This window comes from Coturnix japonica, chromosome 7 (genome assembly GCF_001577835.2).
Source record: "Coturnix japonica isolate 7356 chromosome 7, Coturnix japonica 2.1, whole genome shotgun sequence".
Taxonomy (NCBI): domain Eukaryota; kingdom Metazoa; phylum Chordata; class Aves; order Galliformes; family Phasianidae; genus Coturnix; species Coturnix japonica.
The window spans coordinates 21,088,193-21,107,062 of record NC_029522.1 but is presented as its reverse complement, the minus strand read 5'-3'; the positions used below and the strand labels follow the sequence as shown (position 1 = coordinate 21,107,062).

The following is an 18,870-nucleotide window of genomic DNA, read 5'->3' as shown; positions in this document are numbered from 1 at the left end:
GCTTATGACTTCACTGGGTTAACTGCTGCTACTTCCTTGTAACTGAGAACATAATTTGGCTCAAACCCTGGGAGACTGAAAAGGATCACAGCAGCCACTGTATTAAGGCAGCATTTAAAACGGTTGGCTCGTGCTGAATTTCATAAGCAGATTGTGTATTCAGAAGGCTTTAGCTCTAGAACGAAGTCCCCTGCAAAGGAAGAGCTGGTGGGACCATCTCCTTGTTTATCCTAACTAAAAAGCTACTAGCAGAAGCTGCCAAATGCTGCACTGTGTCAGTGTAGGGGTGGTGGGCAGAACCTACAGGTGCTCAAAGACAGGGCTTGGTGGGGTTGTCCCAGCTGCCATGGGTCGCGTTAGGGGAGGAAAAGGGGGTGGGGGGGGGGTGCTGCTGAAAAAGGACTCCCAAAGAAGGAAATGTGTTTTCAAGAAAAGGATGTGCGGGGTAGGGGTATGTGTGATCAGGATCTGTTTATTCCCAAAGCCCATCCCTTTTCAGGCTGATGCTCTCCAAGAGACAGGCATCTTGGGACAGCGCATTCAACTATTGCCCAAGTGCTTAGCAGGAGGGATTGTTTTATTAGGAAAGTTTATGGCTCCTGGTTTTCCCTCAAAGGCAAATGTGACTTTGTTGTTTTTAATTCTGCTGGGATTTCTCCCTTTTAATATACAACACAGCTGTTAAAATAGCTGGGGTTGTCCAGGGCAAATCATATAGCACTTTCCTTGTTCAGATCTCAGATGGCTGCCTTTTTAGTGTCGCTGCAGAATTATATTACAGGGCATATGAATAGTGCCGGTATTAGTGTCAAAATCAATTACCCAGCCCTCCTCCTGCAGAGAATGCTACAAACCTTAAGAACAATCTGAGTAATCCATTTTGGGTTTCTAATTCTGAGTAATGACGGAGGGCAGGGACTTGTGCTTGAATAAGTGCACGGGGTCTTTCTCCGTACAGTCACTCCTAAATGCATGCTCTTTACAGGAAAATGCAGGCTCCCTGTGAAACCTTTTTTCATGCCAAATGTCTCGCTGCTAAGATTAATCTGTCATTGAATTTATAAGTTCTGTGTGGCACAGAGCAGCGAGAAAAGTTTAGCATTGAACAGAAAGCAAACCATACATTGCTTAAAAAATGAATGCTGCACCCCTGGATGGTGTGGATCAAGTGCCTCCAGCCATATATCTTTACGTTCCAGTAATATCCATACAACTATGCCTCCATTATCTCAAAGCACCTTGCAGACAGGGCAGATATGGTATTGGTGCCCCTTTGCTCCCTGGTCCCTGCCTGGGTCTGTGGGTGTTGCTGTGAGCAGGATGGTGTCTGGCTGCGAGGATGTGTGCATCCTCTGGGCTGGGACAGTCAGCTCTGGGATGGATGGTTGTTGGAGGGGAGCAGCTTTTGGTTGCTGCTGTCCAGGGGGGAGGCTCCAAAAGTGGGAGCCTCCAGGCAGCCCTGCCCAGAGTGCCTTGGCAAAACAAAAATCATTACAGGCTTATTATCCTAAATCCTGGAAGATTAGAGATGGTGCTTTTTTTTGTTGTTGTTTTGGGTTGGGTTTTTTTTTGGTTTTTTTTTTTTTTTTGCTAATCTAGTATTCAGGAAGGATTTACCTGTTTAATACAACCTTTTATTTGAATCACATGATTTTTCTTTTTTTTATTTCCAAATTTGTTTGGCAACAAAGCATACACTACAGAAGCCAGGTTTTTAGATGTGGGCCCAATCTCTTGTCAAATTTGGGTTGGATGAATGACACATCTCAAAAGCTGGATCCCTACTGAGGTGCCTGTGGCAGAAGTTTAGAGATGCCACTTGAGGCACCTCTCTGGAAAAGAAAACAGGGCTCTGATCTGCACACTTTGCCGGAGAGCAGTTTCTGTTTCCAGTTTCCCCCTCCCCTCCCACTGCCCCCCAAGGAAGCCTCCCATGGGGTCAGGGCAGCCCGGGGCTGCGAGGGTGAGCGGCTGGTTTCAAACGGGAGCGCAAAGCCCTGAAAACAGGGACTAAGAAGAAACAGGTGGGGGCTTGTAAGGCAGTCTCTGAGGTTTGTTTGCTTAATGAACAGAAGCCAAGGCTGTCAGGCCTAGGTCAAATGCTCTTCCAGTTTGGGTGTATTTATGTCATACATGATCTGTAACCCAACCTGGTTTCAGGATTAAACGGCTGTGAAGTCCTGGCCCCCAGGAACCCATCCCATGTTTGCCACCAAACCCAACACATGCCGGGACAGGACCTCAGGGCTGCCTCAGTGCTCGCTGGAGCATCACTAAAGCCTGTAATTGCATGGGTGTCATCATTTCTAATATGAGCCTTGCTGTTTACAGCTGCAAATTGTGACCGCATAGCTGTCACTTAGTGGTGCAGTCAACAGGGGCTGTGCCTTCAGGGCACCTGGGATCACCACCCTGCTGGAGTGGTGGTGCTGGAGGGGTGCCATCAGGAATGGCAGTGCATTCATGGAATGGCCAGCGTGGTAAGGCAGCTGGTAATTAGAGGAGGAAGGAGTTAGGACAGCTGGTCTTGAGTGGAGAAACATGTTGCTTGTGCTTGGGTGCCTTCTGTTTTGTGGTGCTTTCACCTGTGCTTAATTTGCCATTTATAATGGGGGTTAAGCTGCAGCTGATTTTCCCCTGGTCAGCAGAGAAGAATTTGCCTGGGAGGGAGAGGAATCAATGGATGTTGGTCTTTACCACCTCTCGTCTTCTCCAGACATGATGTGGTTTACACCGTGATTACCACTGAAAAGGTGAGGGCATGGGTTCAGCACCAAGATACTGAATAAACACCGGTTGGGAAAACAAACAAACCCAACTTTATGTGTGTTTTTATCTGCGTTGCCACTACTGGAAACATTTTAACTAGTTCCTTTATTATTTATTTATTTATTTGGTTGTGATGGTCTTGTAAGGGACAGACAAATTGTTTTTTTCTCATGCTAAGCCCCAGCAGCTCACCTGTCCCTCAGTCATGGAAGGCCTTTTAGACTTTATGATTTAACCTGAGTTCAAAAGAGGCTAAAATGTGTGTTGGTCCTGGTCCCTTTAGTTCTTCAGCTGCTTCAAGTCACTCATACCCTTGTGGGGCTGAGCCCCTGTTGGCTGTGGCTGGCTGCCTTATTGGCTGTGTCCCTGCAGTTAGGAACCCAGGAAATCTTTGTTGCTTGCAGGTTACTTTTGAGCTCTGCTGTTTCCTTTTTGTCTGTTCTATGAGTGACCAGAATCTGGCTTTGTTCTTTGTCCCACAGGGTTGCTGAGCTCGAAGATGAACATCTAAGATGGAAGCTTCTGCTTCAACTGCTGCTGGGAAAAAAGAAGGAAAAGGTGCGGTTCTGGAGGGGGATGGCTTTACAGAGACGGGGAAGAAACCCACTCCTTTAGCAGCTGTAGGAGCAGCAGTGGCACAAGGAGGTACTTTATGTTTTCCACACTTTGAAAGCAGCAGGGGTGTTTTTCATTAGACTGTAAGAATTTAATAAGCACAGTGGCATCTGTCCTCCTGTGAACATGCTGAGTTTATTGGGGTTCTCAGCCATCAGAGGTCATGGGAGGGAGAAGCTGTGTCACCACATGGTATCAGAACGTCACTGCCCCTAACTGCCACTCCTCATGCACTGTCCTGTGTTTGGGTGGTGGGAGGTACCCATCAGAGAGCCCATCACTATGGCTGCTGTGTAACTGGTGCTGCATGGTAGAGGGCTGCAGTGTCAGCTGCTTCTCTGTGGAAGGGTTAAAGCAGGGCTGACCCTGTTATTGGGGTTGGGGAGGGTGTTGTGCACCGGCTGTGATCTCACTAATGAGTTAAACAGGCTGTGTCGTCTTCATTTGTCACTGCTGAGATTTCACAGTTAGGGAGGAATTTGGGTCGTACCTCTACACAAGGGCTTTGAAAATAAAGACCCTTCCATCTGTGCTGTTCCTGTTACATCAGAAAGAGTTCAGGTCTTGGCTCTATTTTTTTAATTTACCTCAGTATTTCTGGCAAGGTTATGGTTTTGTTGGTGTTGGAGTCCATTAGGGAATTCTCACGTATGGTTCCAGACTCGGTTTTGGTGGGTGTGATGCTGACATTCTGGGGACACTGAGGCTTGGAGCGGGCAAGATTGTACCCCATGAAGCCACATTCCTTACTGACACACACGCGCATGGAGCCAGTGGTTCTTCAGGGTAGTGCCAGGGCCCTTCCTGGTGACTTCTGCTGTGGGGAGGGCTGTACTTAGTGGGGACCAGGACAGGGTGTCTTTTTTGTGCAGCACATGAGGAGACAAACTTAGAAGGCGCTGCACCAACTTGAATGTGACAAGGGACATCCCAGCTGTGTAAACTTTGTAGGCAGCTCTTTGGTTGTTGTTTAAAATATACTTTACTGCTAGTCTGATTCTACCCTAAAATGAAGCCTTCCCCACCCCTTCCTTCACCACTCAGTGGTTTCTCAGGAGAGCATCACAATTCCTCTGCAGCCTCCTCTGTTTCTTACAAAGCTCATCTGAAGAATTTGTGTTTTCTGTTGGCAGGTCCTGGGCCAGAATGCTTAAATCTTTGCTTCTCCTTTCTACTCAACACCTTTGTTATCCAGTTTTCATTTTCACTTTAACCTGGGGAGACTTAGTTGCACAGAATGAGGAAGCAGCTGTTCTATATTCTATCAAATCAGTCCACAACTTCGATAAACTTTGATAGCTGAAGTGTTTCTTTAGTGTGTGCTAAAACTCAAAGGCCTGCTCATGTGCTATTGTGAACAAACACCACCTTCCCATCTAACACATGTACTGGGAGTGCCTCTGCCGAGGATGCAGGCTGTGCCATGGCCACAGGGATGTGATGGAAATCAGAGTCCTCTCAGGTTGGGATTTCTATTGGCCTGCTCAGTACTCCAGAGGCTGGGTTAGTTTTTAGGCATCCAGTTTTATGTGTCACATTAGCAGTGTGCTCTTTGGAAGGAATGATTTACGGGCTCAATATTTCGCCTTTTATTAAGAGGAAGTGAAGAAGTGAGTGGAGGATTGTTTGAAGATGTCAGGAGAAGCATGATGAAAGAATTGTGTAATGAGATGTAAAGAGCGAAATCTATATCACGCTGGGAAGAGAAGTGCTAATAAATGACCTGAAGTGGCCAGCAGTGAAGTAGCTGGTGATGGGCTCCAGGCGCCAGGCTCTGCAGGTAATACACATGTGTTGGGGCTCAGGGGCTTCTGAACTCTGCCCAGTGATAACACTTGCTCCTGAAAGGGCACAGTGCTGCACTTCTAAGTAGAGAAATTAATCCAAAGTCGCCTTCTAACATCAGTTAACTGCAAGATGTGATGTAGCAGATAATAACAAAAAGGCTGTGTAGCGGTACTTACGTAGTATTCATACTAATATAACATATTTGCTTCACTAAACTAGTGTAATTACTCACAACAGGCTGGGAATATACATATTTATGCTCATATCCTTACAGAAGAAAGCAAACGAAGCATGGAGATTAATTATGTTGTTCAGCTCAAAGAGGGAACAGCATTAGATAGACTTTAAAGGGAGGGCCGTCAAGCTTCCCACCCTGCTTCACGGACATAGCATCATGTCTTTATTCCCCTCCAACACCAACTCTTGATTTTATTTATTGTAGAGGTTTTACTCTTTGTACTAGCATGTGAGAAAGTGGCAGCAAAGCTCAGCTCGTGCTGCAGATCACCAAGCTGTGCTCTGGAGGCAAAGAGATGTAATTTGCAACACATTTCTCCTTTCTTTACTGAGTCACACAGATGGAGTGCCAACATGGCATGTTTCTCTGATCACAGGGCTTTCTTTTTTCCCTTGCAGAAATGAATCGATTTATAAGGGTTTGTTTACAATTAAGGTAATTGAAGCAATAAGCTGAGCATTAGTTAGATAATTGAAAAATAGCTTTTTAATTATATTATTATTTAGACTATATTTCTGCACTGCAATAATATGTCCAGTCCCCATTAGCAGTTCTCTTGCTTAAAATATTTGTCCTAAATGTTTATAGCCTTGAACAAGTTAAGTTATATCTTTAGGAAAAGATATCAGCGCTGTTGATGCTGTCAATGGGGAAGAGTCCCTTCATGCTTACAACCCATGTTGTATTTTTAGTGTCATAAAGCTACCATTTTAGAGCTCTTCTTTGCATTTTTTATATGTGGTATCTAATTAATCAGATCATCAGAAACCGGCCTTACAGAAAAGCATAAGGAATTCTGTATGAATTTTCTATTTTCTCATAAATTATGCCAGCTAAGGAGTCAGTGCTTTTCTGTTTCTACATGTGTTTTTGTGATTGTGATGGAAGCTTGTGTAATGACAATGTGTAGAGGTGATAGTCCAATATGCAAAAGAGCCTCCCGCTTTTGGTGCCTCCAGTTCTGGAAGGGCAACTCAAGATGTGTTATGTTTAGAAGACACTTCTGCTGAGTGTATTAGTGCATGGTGCTCCAAAGGGGAAAAAGGTTTTGGGGCAGAGCAGCACATGAGTGAACAGGTTGGGTCTTCTAGGCCAGTGCCACAATAGTAGTGGCACACGTGAGGAAGCCCAGGTGTGTGGTTCCAGGAGAAACTGAAATGAGCCATTCTTTCAAAGGCAGAGATATTTAGGAAGACGATTTTCTCACTTTATAGTAAAAATTAAATACACGTTCTCCTAAATGCTAAGTGTCTGACTTTAACAAGACCCAGAATGCACCTTTCCCTCTCTACCCCACCCTGAACATGACACAAACAGCGAGTTCCCAAATTGATGGTGTTTATGTTTGAAACATTTTTCTGATGTCTGGCTCTGTCAAGACTAATTTTAGCATTTCTAAAGCTGGGTAAAAATACAGCCTCATTACTTTGATGTCAGAGCATAGTTTACTATTAGTATATTCTGGGGTTTATCATTTTAGTCATGTTTAACACGGCTGCAGCAGGCATGCACTATTAAATCTGGTTTATTTTACATTCCTGTCCAAGATTATTTATTTGGAACAATTTCCTCTCTATCAAAAGACACAGCTAATGCTGAGTTTTAATGTGTTATTTACACACAAAATAACCTATTTACAACTCAGTATCTGCCGCGGGGAGAATGAATGGGGCAGTGCTCCCTTCATCCTGTTGTATCTGAGTTTAACAATCTGGATTGCTAATAGAACCATTTATCATGGGGCGGTAATTTATTTTACGTTAGTTGCACAGGTCTCCCTGCCTCTGATCTATGGAAATACTTTGTATATAATGAAGTTCAACAAGTCATTTGGTGTAAACATGGGGAAACCAAGCTCCAGAACCAGTATGACTCTGGCTACACTTTCTTCCAGGAGGTAACGCCTTTCCTCTGATATTATGGCTTCAGTTGAAACACACTTTATCACCCTGCGTGTGCTGTAAGGGCAAAGCATTGGGCTTTTCTGCACTGGATCAGAGGTTGGGACAGGGTCTGGTCACTTGATTTATGGGCTGGCGGGAATGCTTACTGCTGCAAAAGCAACACACTCAGCCCTTTCATAGGCAGAGAAGGGCAAGGGGCACCTCCCATCACTCTCCAGAGGTCTTCTGTAAGCAAGCCCGAGTGGCGCTGGCAGGGAGACCTTGTGCAGTTCAGCTGGTCTCAGTGCTGGATTATGGGAAGACCATGTAAATGAGGAGGAGGAAATGCTAGCATCCCAGCAGACCTCACTTCACTGAAAAAAATATATAGTTTGTGTGGCCTGAGACTCAGACAAATTAGAAGGAGAACAGCCCCCTATGAAGTCATCTCCTCCATCCACCAGGAGGGGCAGGGATCTCCAAAGTATGTGTTTTATGTTGCTCACATTTTCCAGGAAAGGGGATATAACCAGCATAAGCACCTTTTTAGTTTCCCTGCCCTGTATTGCTTTGCTTTGTGCAAATTAAAAATGCCTGGGTTGGCTACAAGAGGAAAAGGGCAAGTGGTCAAACAGGATGATGAGAAAATACAATAATTTAGACTGTAAAATGTGCCTGACAGCTGCTGCCTCCACTGTGTATCTACTGCACATAGCCAGTGGCTTCCACCTCAGGTGGGGCTTCAGTGCAGAACTGCCAGAACAGTGATAGCAACCAAGAATTGTATTAAAAGGTGTAATTTCGCTGGGTCTGAAAGTGGGCTTCTTTGTCACCATAAGCCCCTTGTCTCACCAGATTCTCCCTTGTATGACCAGGTCTCTCTTGTGGACTTAATTGTTTCCTTCTGGGAAGCCCAGATACTCACTCTCTTGTGTTGCTGATGCATTGATGCTGTTCCTCAGGTACAGGCTGTAAGGGGCTGTAAATGGCTACAAACTTTGTGGCACACTGGTCATGTAAAATCTGCTCTTAGGATAGCTTAGATGGAATCTGTGTGTTGATGGTTGAAATGGAACCCATGCTGTACCATTTTTGTGCATTTAGGAATGTTGGAGAGCACTCTGGGGGGAGAATGTTGATTTCTTCAGTTATATGTAAGTGTTTTAGTAGTTAAAATTGCCATAAATCATGCCACAAAACCACAATTTTTCTTCTCCCCTTTCCAAACTTTTAGCATTGACTCACAGTCAACAATACATCTTTGTTAGGCAAGTCTTCATTTAGTCAAGTGATTGGAGGAGTCCTACTACTTGTTCACTTGCTTTTTTTTTTACCTCATGGGGGGAAATCCCTTCCCCAAAACCCTGCATTGGGTTTCTCCAAGTGGCAACCAGCCTTGTGAGCAGAGGTACAGCCTCACAGTGAGTAGCCGTCCATGTTTACAGACTGTGCAGTTCATATTGCGTTATGGGTTAAAAATAGAAAAAGTTAGTCTTATGGTACTGGTGATCCCAACCACTAAGCGTTACCTGAATGATTTTTGTATGTTATGATCATTGTTAATAATAGTAATAATAATAGTGCCTTCTTCTTTTCTATTACATCATGAGATTCAAAAGCTTATGGTAAGTGCTAATGTATCATCTTTTTCAGTTTAGACTTCAGTGAAAGGCCACTCAGAGGGTACTTAAATATAAGGCTTTTAAGCAACACTAAGCACATACTTTGGGGTTGACTTGTAGTCAAACAAGAAAATCAGTGGTGACAATGGATTATATTTATGGTGATGCTTTCCTAGACTGTCTCTTATGTGCTGCCAGCATTTTGTCACAGCGTGTATTTCTAGCCTCCATGTCAGCTTTTTTACCACCATATCTGGAAATTTGCACTGGTTTGGTCAGTTAACTCTCCCAACGCCAACCATGGCATATGAACCTGCCACTACCATCAGGGACCAAGAGTGGGAATTCTTTGGCAGAGGCTGGCTCCCTAAATGTTACGTGTCCTCTTTGGGCTCCCTTAACACTAGGGTGGAGTTAGTCACATTGCCTGATTTAGGGTGGCTGATATCAGGTGGGCAGATCCAAGTCTTCATGGCTTGGCCAAATTTGTGCAGAGAAAGTTAAAGCAAGGAGCCAAGGTGGGAAATTAATGCTTTAAAGGTCATTATTCACATTCATCAGCCCATAGCCATGTGAGTGGGCTGAGAGGCCAGCCTGCCAGCTCTGAACTGAAAGCTCACCCCATGGCTTCCCAGTTTGGAGTCAAAGTCAGCCCCAGGTATCAACATAGCTGGGGGAGCACCTTCCTAGAGTTGCTGCAGCTTCACACCAGCATTGACAGAAGTGTTTGAACAGAAAGACGAGGCAATGTAAAATCCCTGCTAAACAGGCAAGAAAAAACAGTAAATTCTAAAGGCTACAAAGGGCTACGAAAAATAACCCAAGTGGAGGAAAGTTATTAATGCAAAAGTAAATAATTACGTTAAGGGAAGTGACTAGAGAGGCTGGTTGTGTAAATCACTTTAAGAAGAACAAGCCTTAGATAAAATCCATTCTTTTATCGCACAGATTAAGTCTTCCTTTTGACGCTAAATAATTGATAGGGTTTGGCAGAGCGTTCCACAGCTGCCTCTGCGGAGCAGTGGGACTACTCCTGAGGTCAGATGAGTGGCAGAGAAAAATGTTCCTAGAATTGCTGTGCATTCAATAACAGCAGTAAGAAGTGGGGTTCATATTCCCCACACTTGCTAAAGAATTCTGCGTGGCCTTGAGAAGACAGCTGCACACCTCAAAGTGAAAGAAGGACTTGGTATTTCTTGCCTCCTCCTTAAACTACATGATTTCATGTGCTGGTGAGAATGCACCGTGTTTTGCTTTTCTTAATAAGGGAACGTGAACTGTGCTGTCTGGGAGCCCAGATCCTGTGGGTTCTTCTCTTACATTGTTCAGTCTCAGTAGTGCCTGAATAGTTCTTACGTATGAACATCCTGGTATGACAGGGGGATGACATTGCTCCCCTGTTGTGGACAGGGAACCAGAGAGGCAGGGAAGGATTTTCCAAGGCCAGGATGACTGTAGGGTGCTCAGAGGCTTCGGGGACATGTTGAGAGTCAGTCATCTCTCTGATTTTGAAAGTTCATATATGGGTGGTGCATCTGTGCATCGTGGTGACAGAGAGAGCTGAGCCCCTGTGCTTTTGGTCACCTTATCCACAAGCAAGTTCTCTGTGTCTCATTGATGTGCCATTTACTTGGTGCTGAATGACTCAAATTCTTATGTGCATCTGCTGAACTGAGGAGATGTTTCTTTTCCCTCAAGGGAGTTGGACTTAAGTTTTCTACAGATCATACATTGCCTGTGAGAACATCTGCTTTCTGAAGTCAATACTATTCCTTTAGATTGCATAAGGCTATGAAAGTGCTTAGTGGCATTTATAGCATTTTACTGAGTTTAAACTCATTTATGGCAGAAGGCTAATAGTTAGCAAATGTCAACAAATAATATTTTTCCAGAGCCAATGGTTAAGAAACAGCAAACTTTAAATTCTGAAATTAATCAAGATCCTAGGAACTCTGTACAGGCTGTTTTGGCAGGATGACTGCTTTTTAACAGTGATGGCAGAGAATAAATCACAGAATCATAGAATGGCTTAAGTTGGAAGGGACCTTAAAGGTCATTGAGCTCCAGCCCCCTGCTGTGGGCTGGTTGCCTCCCCCCAGCTCAGGCTGCCAAACACCCCATTCTACCTGGCCTTGAGCACCTACAGGAATGGGACAACCTAAGCTCTCTGGGCAGCCAGGGCCTCACCGCCCTCTGAGTAAGCAGTTTCTTCCTAGCATCTAACCTAAATCTCTCCTCTTTCAGTTTAAAGCCATTCCCCCTTGTCCTATCTCTATTAGACTGTGTAAAAGTTGTTCCCCTTCTTTCTTGTAAGCCTCCCTCAAGTACTATCAGGCTGTTGTGAGGTCTCCCCATAGCCTTCTTTTCTCCAAGCTAAATAAGCCCAAGTCAGGATCATAAGTTGAGCTCTATTGTGGAGGAATTGGATTGGTAGTCTTTTCACACAAACTGGGCTAGGTTTATGTTAAACTTGAGAGTTTATCTGTGTTTCAAACCAACCTACACTGGGTGTTCTGTGACTCCTGTTGAAATCAGGCAAGTTTTGTTTGAAAGAAATGAGCAACATTTTTTTTTCTCCTTTTTTTACATTTCTTTTCTTCTTCTGGAATCTCAACTGCTTTTAGGAATCCATTCCCCTGAAAATGCTTCCAATTTTAAGTAAAATATAAATAAGAGCAGGAGTAAAGCAAGAACAATATTTATGTTTTCTGTCACTAATATCTGATCTTTAAAACAGAGCAACATTTGTAGGGATTGAACAGTACTGTTTGGGCCAGAAAGCTGTTCTTGCATGGATCAGCTCCTGACTGTGACAGATTTTCAAAAAGAAATAATCACAGCTTGCAACAGATGCATCCCGAAGTAAACAGATAATGTTGATGTTTTAATAACTTCGGTTGTATTGATATAAAAGTTCAGTGCATGAGGGTTCCTGAAAACCATCCAACAGAGGAGATATCTGCCCATAAGCCTTGGCTCCGTGAGTGCTATGTTAGCGTAGTTGTTTAAACCAGTGCAGAGATACTTCTGGATGCAATGAGATGCTCCAACCCTGGAGAGTGGAAAGGGCTGGCTCTGAAGTCTTGGGAAACATTTCAGTTTTCCCCAGGTGATGGTTTTTTGGGGTGATGTTTCTCTCATTTGCTCTTGTGTCTGAGCCTTCCCTTTGTTATTGGCTGCCCTCAGTGGGGAGGGCCAGCTGCAATGGGGGGAACCACGCAGCTGCCACGTCTGCATGCTTACTGGGGTGATATTGGTGTTCTGTGTGAAGAAGTGAAGTGCTTTCTGTGCTGGGTTGAGGTTATGCTGAATCTTGTTTGTAGCAGTTTGCAGCTAGAGCTGATGATGTTCTTTCTGAGGCATTTATAGCCACACTTCAAAGGAAAAACAGAAACACGAAGGTGAGGACTTCAGGCATTGGCTTGCACGTCTCATTTTAATGAGAGAAATTATTATGTGTTGTGGGAAGCTGACCCGACTCCCAGAGGCAGCTTGTGTGAAGGTACCCAATTTTTTGGTGGCTCCCTATGGTGAAGGCGCAGAGCTGAGCCTGGGGAAAATTAGTTTCAGTTCCTGATCCAGCCCCAAACTTCCTTCATGATTTTGGGAAGGCTGCTTGACTTCCTTCACTCCCCCGTTTACATAATGAACTTGCGTTGTTCTTTGGGCCTCAAGGCCCATCAATCAGCATCTGGTTAGCATGTTTATGGCATCGGTCATACTGAAGCACTTAACAGGTCAGAATGCATGGAAGCTGCTATTCCCCCTCCCCGCTGCACGCAGGCGGGTGCTGCTGCCCCAGAGTGCGGCCTTACGGGGTGACCTCGTTCATATTTCTGAAGCGTCAACCTGCTGTTGTCAAAGGGGCTCAATAAAACAGATTTGCAGGATTAGGGAAGGTGAGGTTAAGTTCTCATAGCGAAGGCATTTTCAGTGTTTGTTGTGGAGAGACTGAGTGTATTCCAAGGAGTTAAGTTACGTTGTGATCTGAAGCAAGAGAATTTTCCAAGCAGTTTAGTCTGGGAAAACACAGTTGGAGAACACAGTGTTATTTATGGTTGTTTAAATCTCTTGTAATGAAACCAAATATTTTATTTTAATTTTTATTATTATTCAGTTTACTGGTGTTTTCTACATATGTAATCTCAATTGTTTTTTGCTGAGGTTCAAGTTCTTGAACAAAGACTTGGATGGACGGGGTTGAATTTACAGAGCTTGCAGAACTTCAAGATTTCACCCTGACCCGACCAGTGGATCAGTGTTTTTTATCAAAGTCCTCTGTAATTTGACTCTTAGGAAAAGGTGTTGTTCTGGAGACCAGCTGATGGCAGAAGGGGAAAATCACTGACTCGGGATGACAGCTTCAGAGAAAAGCTGAGTTTCAGCTTTATTTCCCGTTAGCCTGCTGTGCACGTGCACACTAATACTGTAGTCAGCTGCAGAGAAGCCGTCAATGCTATTGTTTGATCTGGTGCAAATTTTCCCCCCTGGAAAACTCCCAAGGAACCTTTGCGTGCTGTTACAAAGATGGCCTGAAAGCATCCGAGGTCCTGTATTTCAAATGGTGGAGCAGTGACTTTTAAAATAGATATGAGCTGGCTGAACGTGTAAAAAACACTTGCACCTCTTTTTCTGAGCTCTGTGTATGCTGTACTTCTGTGAGTGTGCTTAAGGGGTTGGGAGGAAAAAAGAGGAGTTTTGCCCCCCTCTGTGCTCCTTTTAGTTTTCTTTCCACTCAAAACAATGTCTTAGCAGCTGAAATAAGATCCAAGGCTGTCTTTTGGCCATATAGAGTCACTGACACTCGAAACAGGCTGGATTTATATGTGGTTACTAAAAAATATATAGCAAAATGAAAGTCTCAGACACTGAGTTCATGTGCATTGCCCATTGTAAAGATAAGTAACGGCTGTTATAAGATCACTTAAATGGTTACCTTTGGGACATAAAAGGGATCTTTGAAGACAGTAAGTCTTAATACAGAAATGTTTACTCATAAAAAATACATTTGGAAGGGGGGAGGGGAACACATTTCCTATTAATGTAGTTTTTGCCTTTTATGGCAGGTTGTAGCAGGTCTTTAACCTCTGTAGCACTTGAGCAGGGGCAGAAATGAGCTTTCTCTAAGTGTCAGCCCAAAGGGCCTTTCCTCACTGCCAGTATCTGCAATGTCTCTTGTAAAGATGGTTTTAGTTTATTCTTCCTTGCTGTGACCTAAGTGAAAAACTATTCCTTTCCAACTTCAAAATCCTCCGGTAGTTAAGAGGCAGAATAGAAACCTATCCCTGAATTTGATTCACTTAACCTTGTGTTTTGTGAGGTAGAGGTCTGGTGGCCCAGTGCATGCACAGATACATGGGAATTTGAAAGCTACAGCAGCCAGCAATGGCACGAGAATGGGAAATGAGAGTTTTGGCCTTTGAAGGCTGTGGGTGTGGATACCAGGAAGGAAGGACAGTATCTCATCAGATATGGAGGGTTCAAATCATCCTAGCCCCTGGAGGCATGTGAAGTGGTGGTGGCTTACATCGAGCCAAGTAGTTTATGATATGCGAAGCTGGCCATGCCACGTCTTAATTTTCTGGCAAATGTTCTGCAGGTAGTTTTGAATTACTTCTTGTAGACAATTACCTTGCTCCTAGATAAAGCAAAAGGTGGCGTTAGCAGCATTTGATCAGTGCAATGTGAACTTACAGCTAGAGAAGACATGGCTTCTGCTTCAAAACTTTCCAAAACTACTACCAGGTGGGGTAAGCTGCAAGGTCACAGCAATCTCAGAGCAGCAGAGGGAGGTTTAAAATTCCTTATGAAAACTGTGGTGGGTTATGGTCAAAACTCTTTACTTAGGTAAGATGATTTATGCAGCAGCAGGCATAGTCTGGACTAGAGGTGAAGGAGGGTGGCTGAGTTGTGCAGAGGGATGGGAAGGCCTTTGACCAGCCTTTGGCCAGAGGTATAAGGAGCAAGATGGTGACAGCAGGGTTCCTGCCAGAAGACACTGTTTTGTAGGATCTTCAAGTGGAGAGCTTGGAAGCAAAGGGAAAAGTTGTGAAAATATTAGTGTGTAAGAGTTACATGCTCATAGAAGCTTAACAGAAATTGGCTCAGTGCAGAGAAACACAAAAAGTAGAGAAGACAGAAGAGTCCAAGCTGGTTGTGAAGGTGAGGTTACCATGCTGAGATGACTGGACTTGTGATCAAACTGTCCTCTAAGCCAGTACAAAAGTACCTCTCCATGTGCCAGTGATGGGGTGGGACTGTCAGTGATCATTGTTACTGTTATTCCTTGTTCCGATACTGTTTCAAACAGTAATCCCTTAGGTAAGTTACAGGACTTGTTTTTGTAGCTGGTACGGCATGTTCTTGTCACTAGTAAGACAGAAAACAGATAAAACAAAAGAGGCAGGATTTCATTCAGGAAATTGGTATGATAATGACAGCAACAAGGTCTTGGCGTATTTCAGAGAAGCATCATCTGGCCTCTTCAGGTAGCAGATACAAGCATGGCTCTGGCTTATTTTCACCCAGTCAAGCATAAGGAGGTAACAGGTTCTCCAGGGAAGCTGGTATTCAATATCTGCTAGATGCCTGGCAGAGAATACAAAATGCAGATCCCAGGCTTAAGCTGCCCTGGGAATGCTGGTGGTTGGTAGCAGCTGCCTGGCCCCATGTCCTCATCTTCCTTAGCTCCATGACAGAGCTGTCTATATTTTCATGCCTTCCTACCTGGATCACAGAGTGATGACTTGTTCAGATAACCCATTAGCAAACTTCTTGGTTGTATGGAGAGTTTCTGAAAGGTTGGTGGGCAAAAGAAGGAGAAAAGGCAGGGCTGTGACTGGGGAAGTGATGACATTGGTTGCCCTGGGCTTCCCTTCACTGTCTTCTCAGATCCCACAGCATGGTCCTCTGGCTGGAATGGCAAAAGGGCTTTATAAATCAGAGCAATAAAACTGCCTATGGCCATGATCAAATTATATGGTCCGAATCAGTACAAAAAGAGCGGAGCGAGTTCAGTCCTATGCTAGCATCTTCCTCGGTGCAGAACAGAGCCAAGCAGAGGGAGCAGGGCAGCTCTGGGCCTGCGGCACCAATGGGGAAACAATTTGCTGAGGTGGTTAAAGTATATGTTTCCAAAATCTGTTTGTGTCCATAAGGGTTTTAGAGGAGGATGTCGTCTGCTTACTCGGTAACTTCTGTGTGGCCTGTGAGTGGTTTCAGATGCTCGGCCAAAACCAAATAATCTCTCCTTTTAGGAAATTCTAAAAGCATGCCCTCGTCCCAAAAAAGAAGGGAGATGTGAAGTGAGGTCCCATGCTCCTGCCCTAGCCCTGCATACAATCGCCGCTCGCCAGCAAGGGGACAGCAGCCCACACTGGTATAAATAGAGACCAGATACTGTGATTTGAGTTTGGATGAGATCTTCTGCTAGCAGATTGCTTTTAACAGGAGAGAAGGCTACTGGGTTATGTCATATATCTCCATAAGTCAGCTGAATGTTGCAAAAATGCCCAAATTAGGGCATGGTACTTACGAGAAGCAAAATAACAGAACTAGTGAACTTTCATAATGAGAAGAACTTGCAGATAGAGATGAAATTTATGGAAGTGTAGGAGATTTTAAACTGAAGGTTTTGGCTTCTTTTCTGGGTAGCCTGGCCACGCTGACAAGTTTATAAATCTCTGTGGTATTTGGCTGATATCCTGGGGCTCTGCACTGCTCTTCTCAAAAATGGTAGCTGCCTTTACTATCAATTAAGGGGCTGCGTTAAGAAAGAGTGGTGGGAGCAAAGGAAATGAGGGAGAAGCAGCCCAGAGCCAGTGGGACCCCTATGTCTGTGCAGCAGCTGTGCGGGACCAGCCAGAAGGTACACAGGGCTCGTTGGCTGGGGCAGCAATTAATTCCCCTGGGAAGCTAAAAGCAGTAGCAGGTTTAGGCACAAACTACTGCAGATGAAGGAAAAGGCACCAAGAAATTTAATAACCTGTTATATTTATGTAGCACATTTCATCCTCAAAGTGTTTTACGAACTTAATGATGTGCAAACTACACGCGTGCGTCTCCTTTCATCTGCCACTGACTGCAGCGGCCTTTGGTGCAAAGCCTGGTGATGGCTGTTTTGCAGCATCACAGCAGTGTCAGGCAGTAAGTGGGAATCACCATGACTGTCTGAATTGGGAGCAGGAGGCTTCACACAGGGAAGACTTTGCCTTTGGGTCAGACACAAGGATTGGCAAAGGCTGTGTTGGCAAAAGGCATGTGAAGCAATATCCTTGAATGTGTCCAGTATCCATCCACTACCTCTCACAGAGCCATGGAAGTTCTGTATATCCAGGCGTGATAGTTCTCAATGTCATCCTCCATGTAAGAGTTTTTGGTGTGCCATCTAATCCCCCAACTTAATGAGTTCTGCAGGGGATGCACCACGATAGCTAAAGATCATTTACCTGAATTGCTTTTTAATTTCTGGAATGGAAAGCTGCTTGTGCAGCAGGATAATTACATTATAATTTACAGCAATCCAAAATCAATAAATTTAGTTATATTGGGATAGAGAAGGAGGGCGAACATCCCCCCCCTCCCCCCCCCTCCCTTCCCCTACCATTAAATTACTTCACATTCTGTACTTGATGTTCCAAGAGCTCAACAATAAACCCAGGGGGGATGGGAGGGCCAAGAGGAGAGCCACTGCCTTCCCAAGTCTGGTCAGTAAATCAGCATCACCCAGTGAAGCAAAGTGTGCACTTGCAAAAGAGGATGGCAAGTACACTGGATAATGTTCTCAATTTTTTCAGTTTTGGAGAATTAGAGGAGAGAAAACACTTAGCAATTTCCAGGCTCTTACCCCATTATGGAAAAGCCAATGACTGCTACCAGCTGAGAGCTAAGCCTGAGCTTTGTTCCCTGTCTGCATCTAGCAGTGGAGTTGAACGTACATGTGGATAAGCTGCTGTAGGGAACTGGTGGGTTTTCAAGCTCTGTATGTGTTCGGATGATATTGGATGGTTTTTTCCAAGTTAGAATTTTTGCCCTGCATAAGCTGTTGAATTCACTGCAAGGAGAAATTAATGGCACCCCTGTAATGCACTGCAAGGAGAACAGGCTACCTGCTCTCAGTGTTCCCTCAGCTTTAAAGCCTCTTTCCTCCCTGTGCTGTTGGTGTTGTGTTTTGTTCTCTGGTTGTATAGAATCTCACCCGTGCCTTCACTGAGGTGCAGCCTACTGAATTCATCTCACAGGAAGAGATGTTTGACACTTGTGGGTTTACTCTGCTCAGGCTGACTCGATTTCATTTCTCCTTTGAAACCGCAGAAAAGCTGTCGGTGCTGCACCCAAAAAATGGATGTTATATGAAAGGAAATCACTTTGTCTCTTGTATTTGAGGAGGATTATGATCTGGCATGACCTCATTATTGGTTAGGCGAGGATATTTCTGGAAATACTAATTAAATACTTTTTCCATCCCTTGTGCCCTTGTAGCATGTGTAGACTTTATAACAAGAAAAAGAAGGAAAAAAAAAATCCCTGTCTGCAAGGAATTTTTAAGCCCTTTCTGCAGTGAAATGAAGGAAGTACAGCTACAGAATGGTAGCAAAATTAGAAGCTATTAAACAAAGTTTTCTGAGTTGTGATGAACTAGAGGAAAATAACGATCTAAAAGAACAGAGTAAAACAGAGTTTCTCCAGGCACCTGTGTGTACGCTTGACTTCAGGAATGTGAGGATTTCTTGCTATTTCACTTTGAATTACTGAAAACATCCTCCCCCCTCTGCATTTTTTCCATTTAATTCTTAGTTTACGCTCAGGTTAGCATGCCCAAGCATTTCTGCACAGCCCCACAAACCAGGTCTTTGGCAGAATCTAGAGGTGAGCCATGGCACAGGGCTGCAAATCTGTCGCACTGGTGCAGCCACAGAAGGAATTACGCGGCCATGTATCCTAATATACTTATTAA

General features: G+C 44.3%; 1 protein-coding gene across 8 annotated transcripts in view; it reads left to right on the top strand.

Annotated features, from left to right (window-relative positions):
- The window catches only part of GLI2 (GLI family zinc finger 2), a 201,752-nt gene that overhangs the window by 71,917 nt on the left and 110,965 nt on the right, over positions 1–18,870 (top strand). For 4 of the 8 annotated variants that reach the window (XM_015868813.1, XM_015868814.2, XM_015868819.2 and 1 more), the window contains one exon: positions 3,252–3,414. In XM_015868813.1, coding sequence (XP_015724299.1) covers positions 3,282–3,414 — 133 coding nt within the window. In that variant the 5' untranslated portion in view covers positions 3,252–3,281. Of the gene's footprint in view, positions 1–2,628; positions 2,754–3,251; positions 3,415–18,870 lie in introns of those variants that run through there. The other 4 variants (XM_032445769.1, XM_015868818.2, XM_015868815.2 and 1 more) reach the window with 3 other exon arrangements.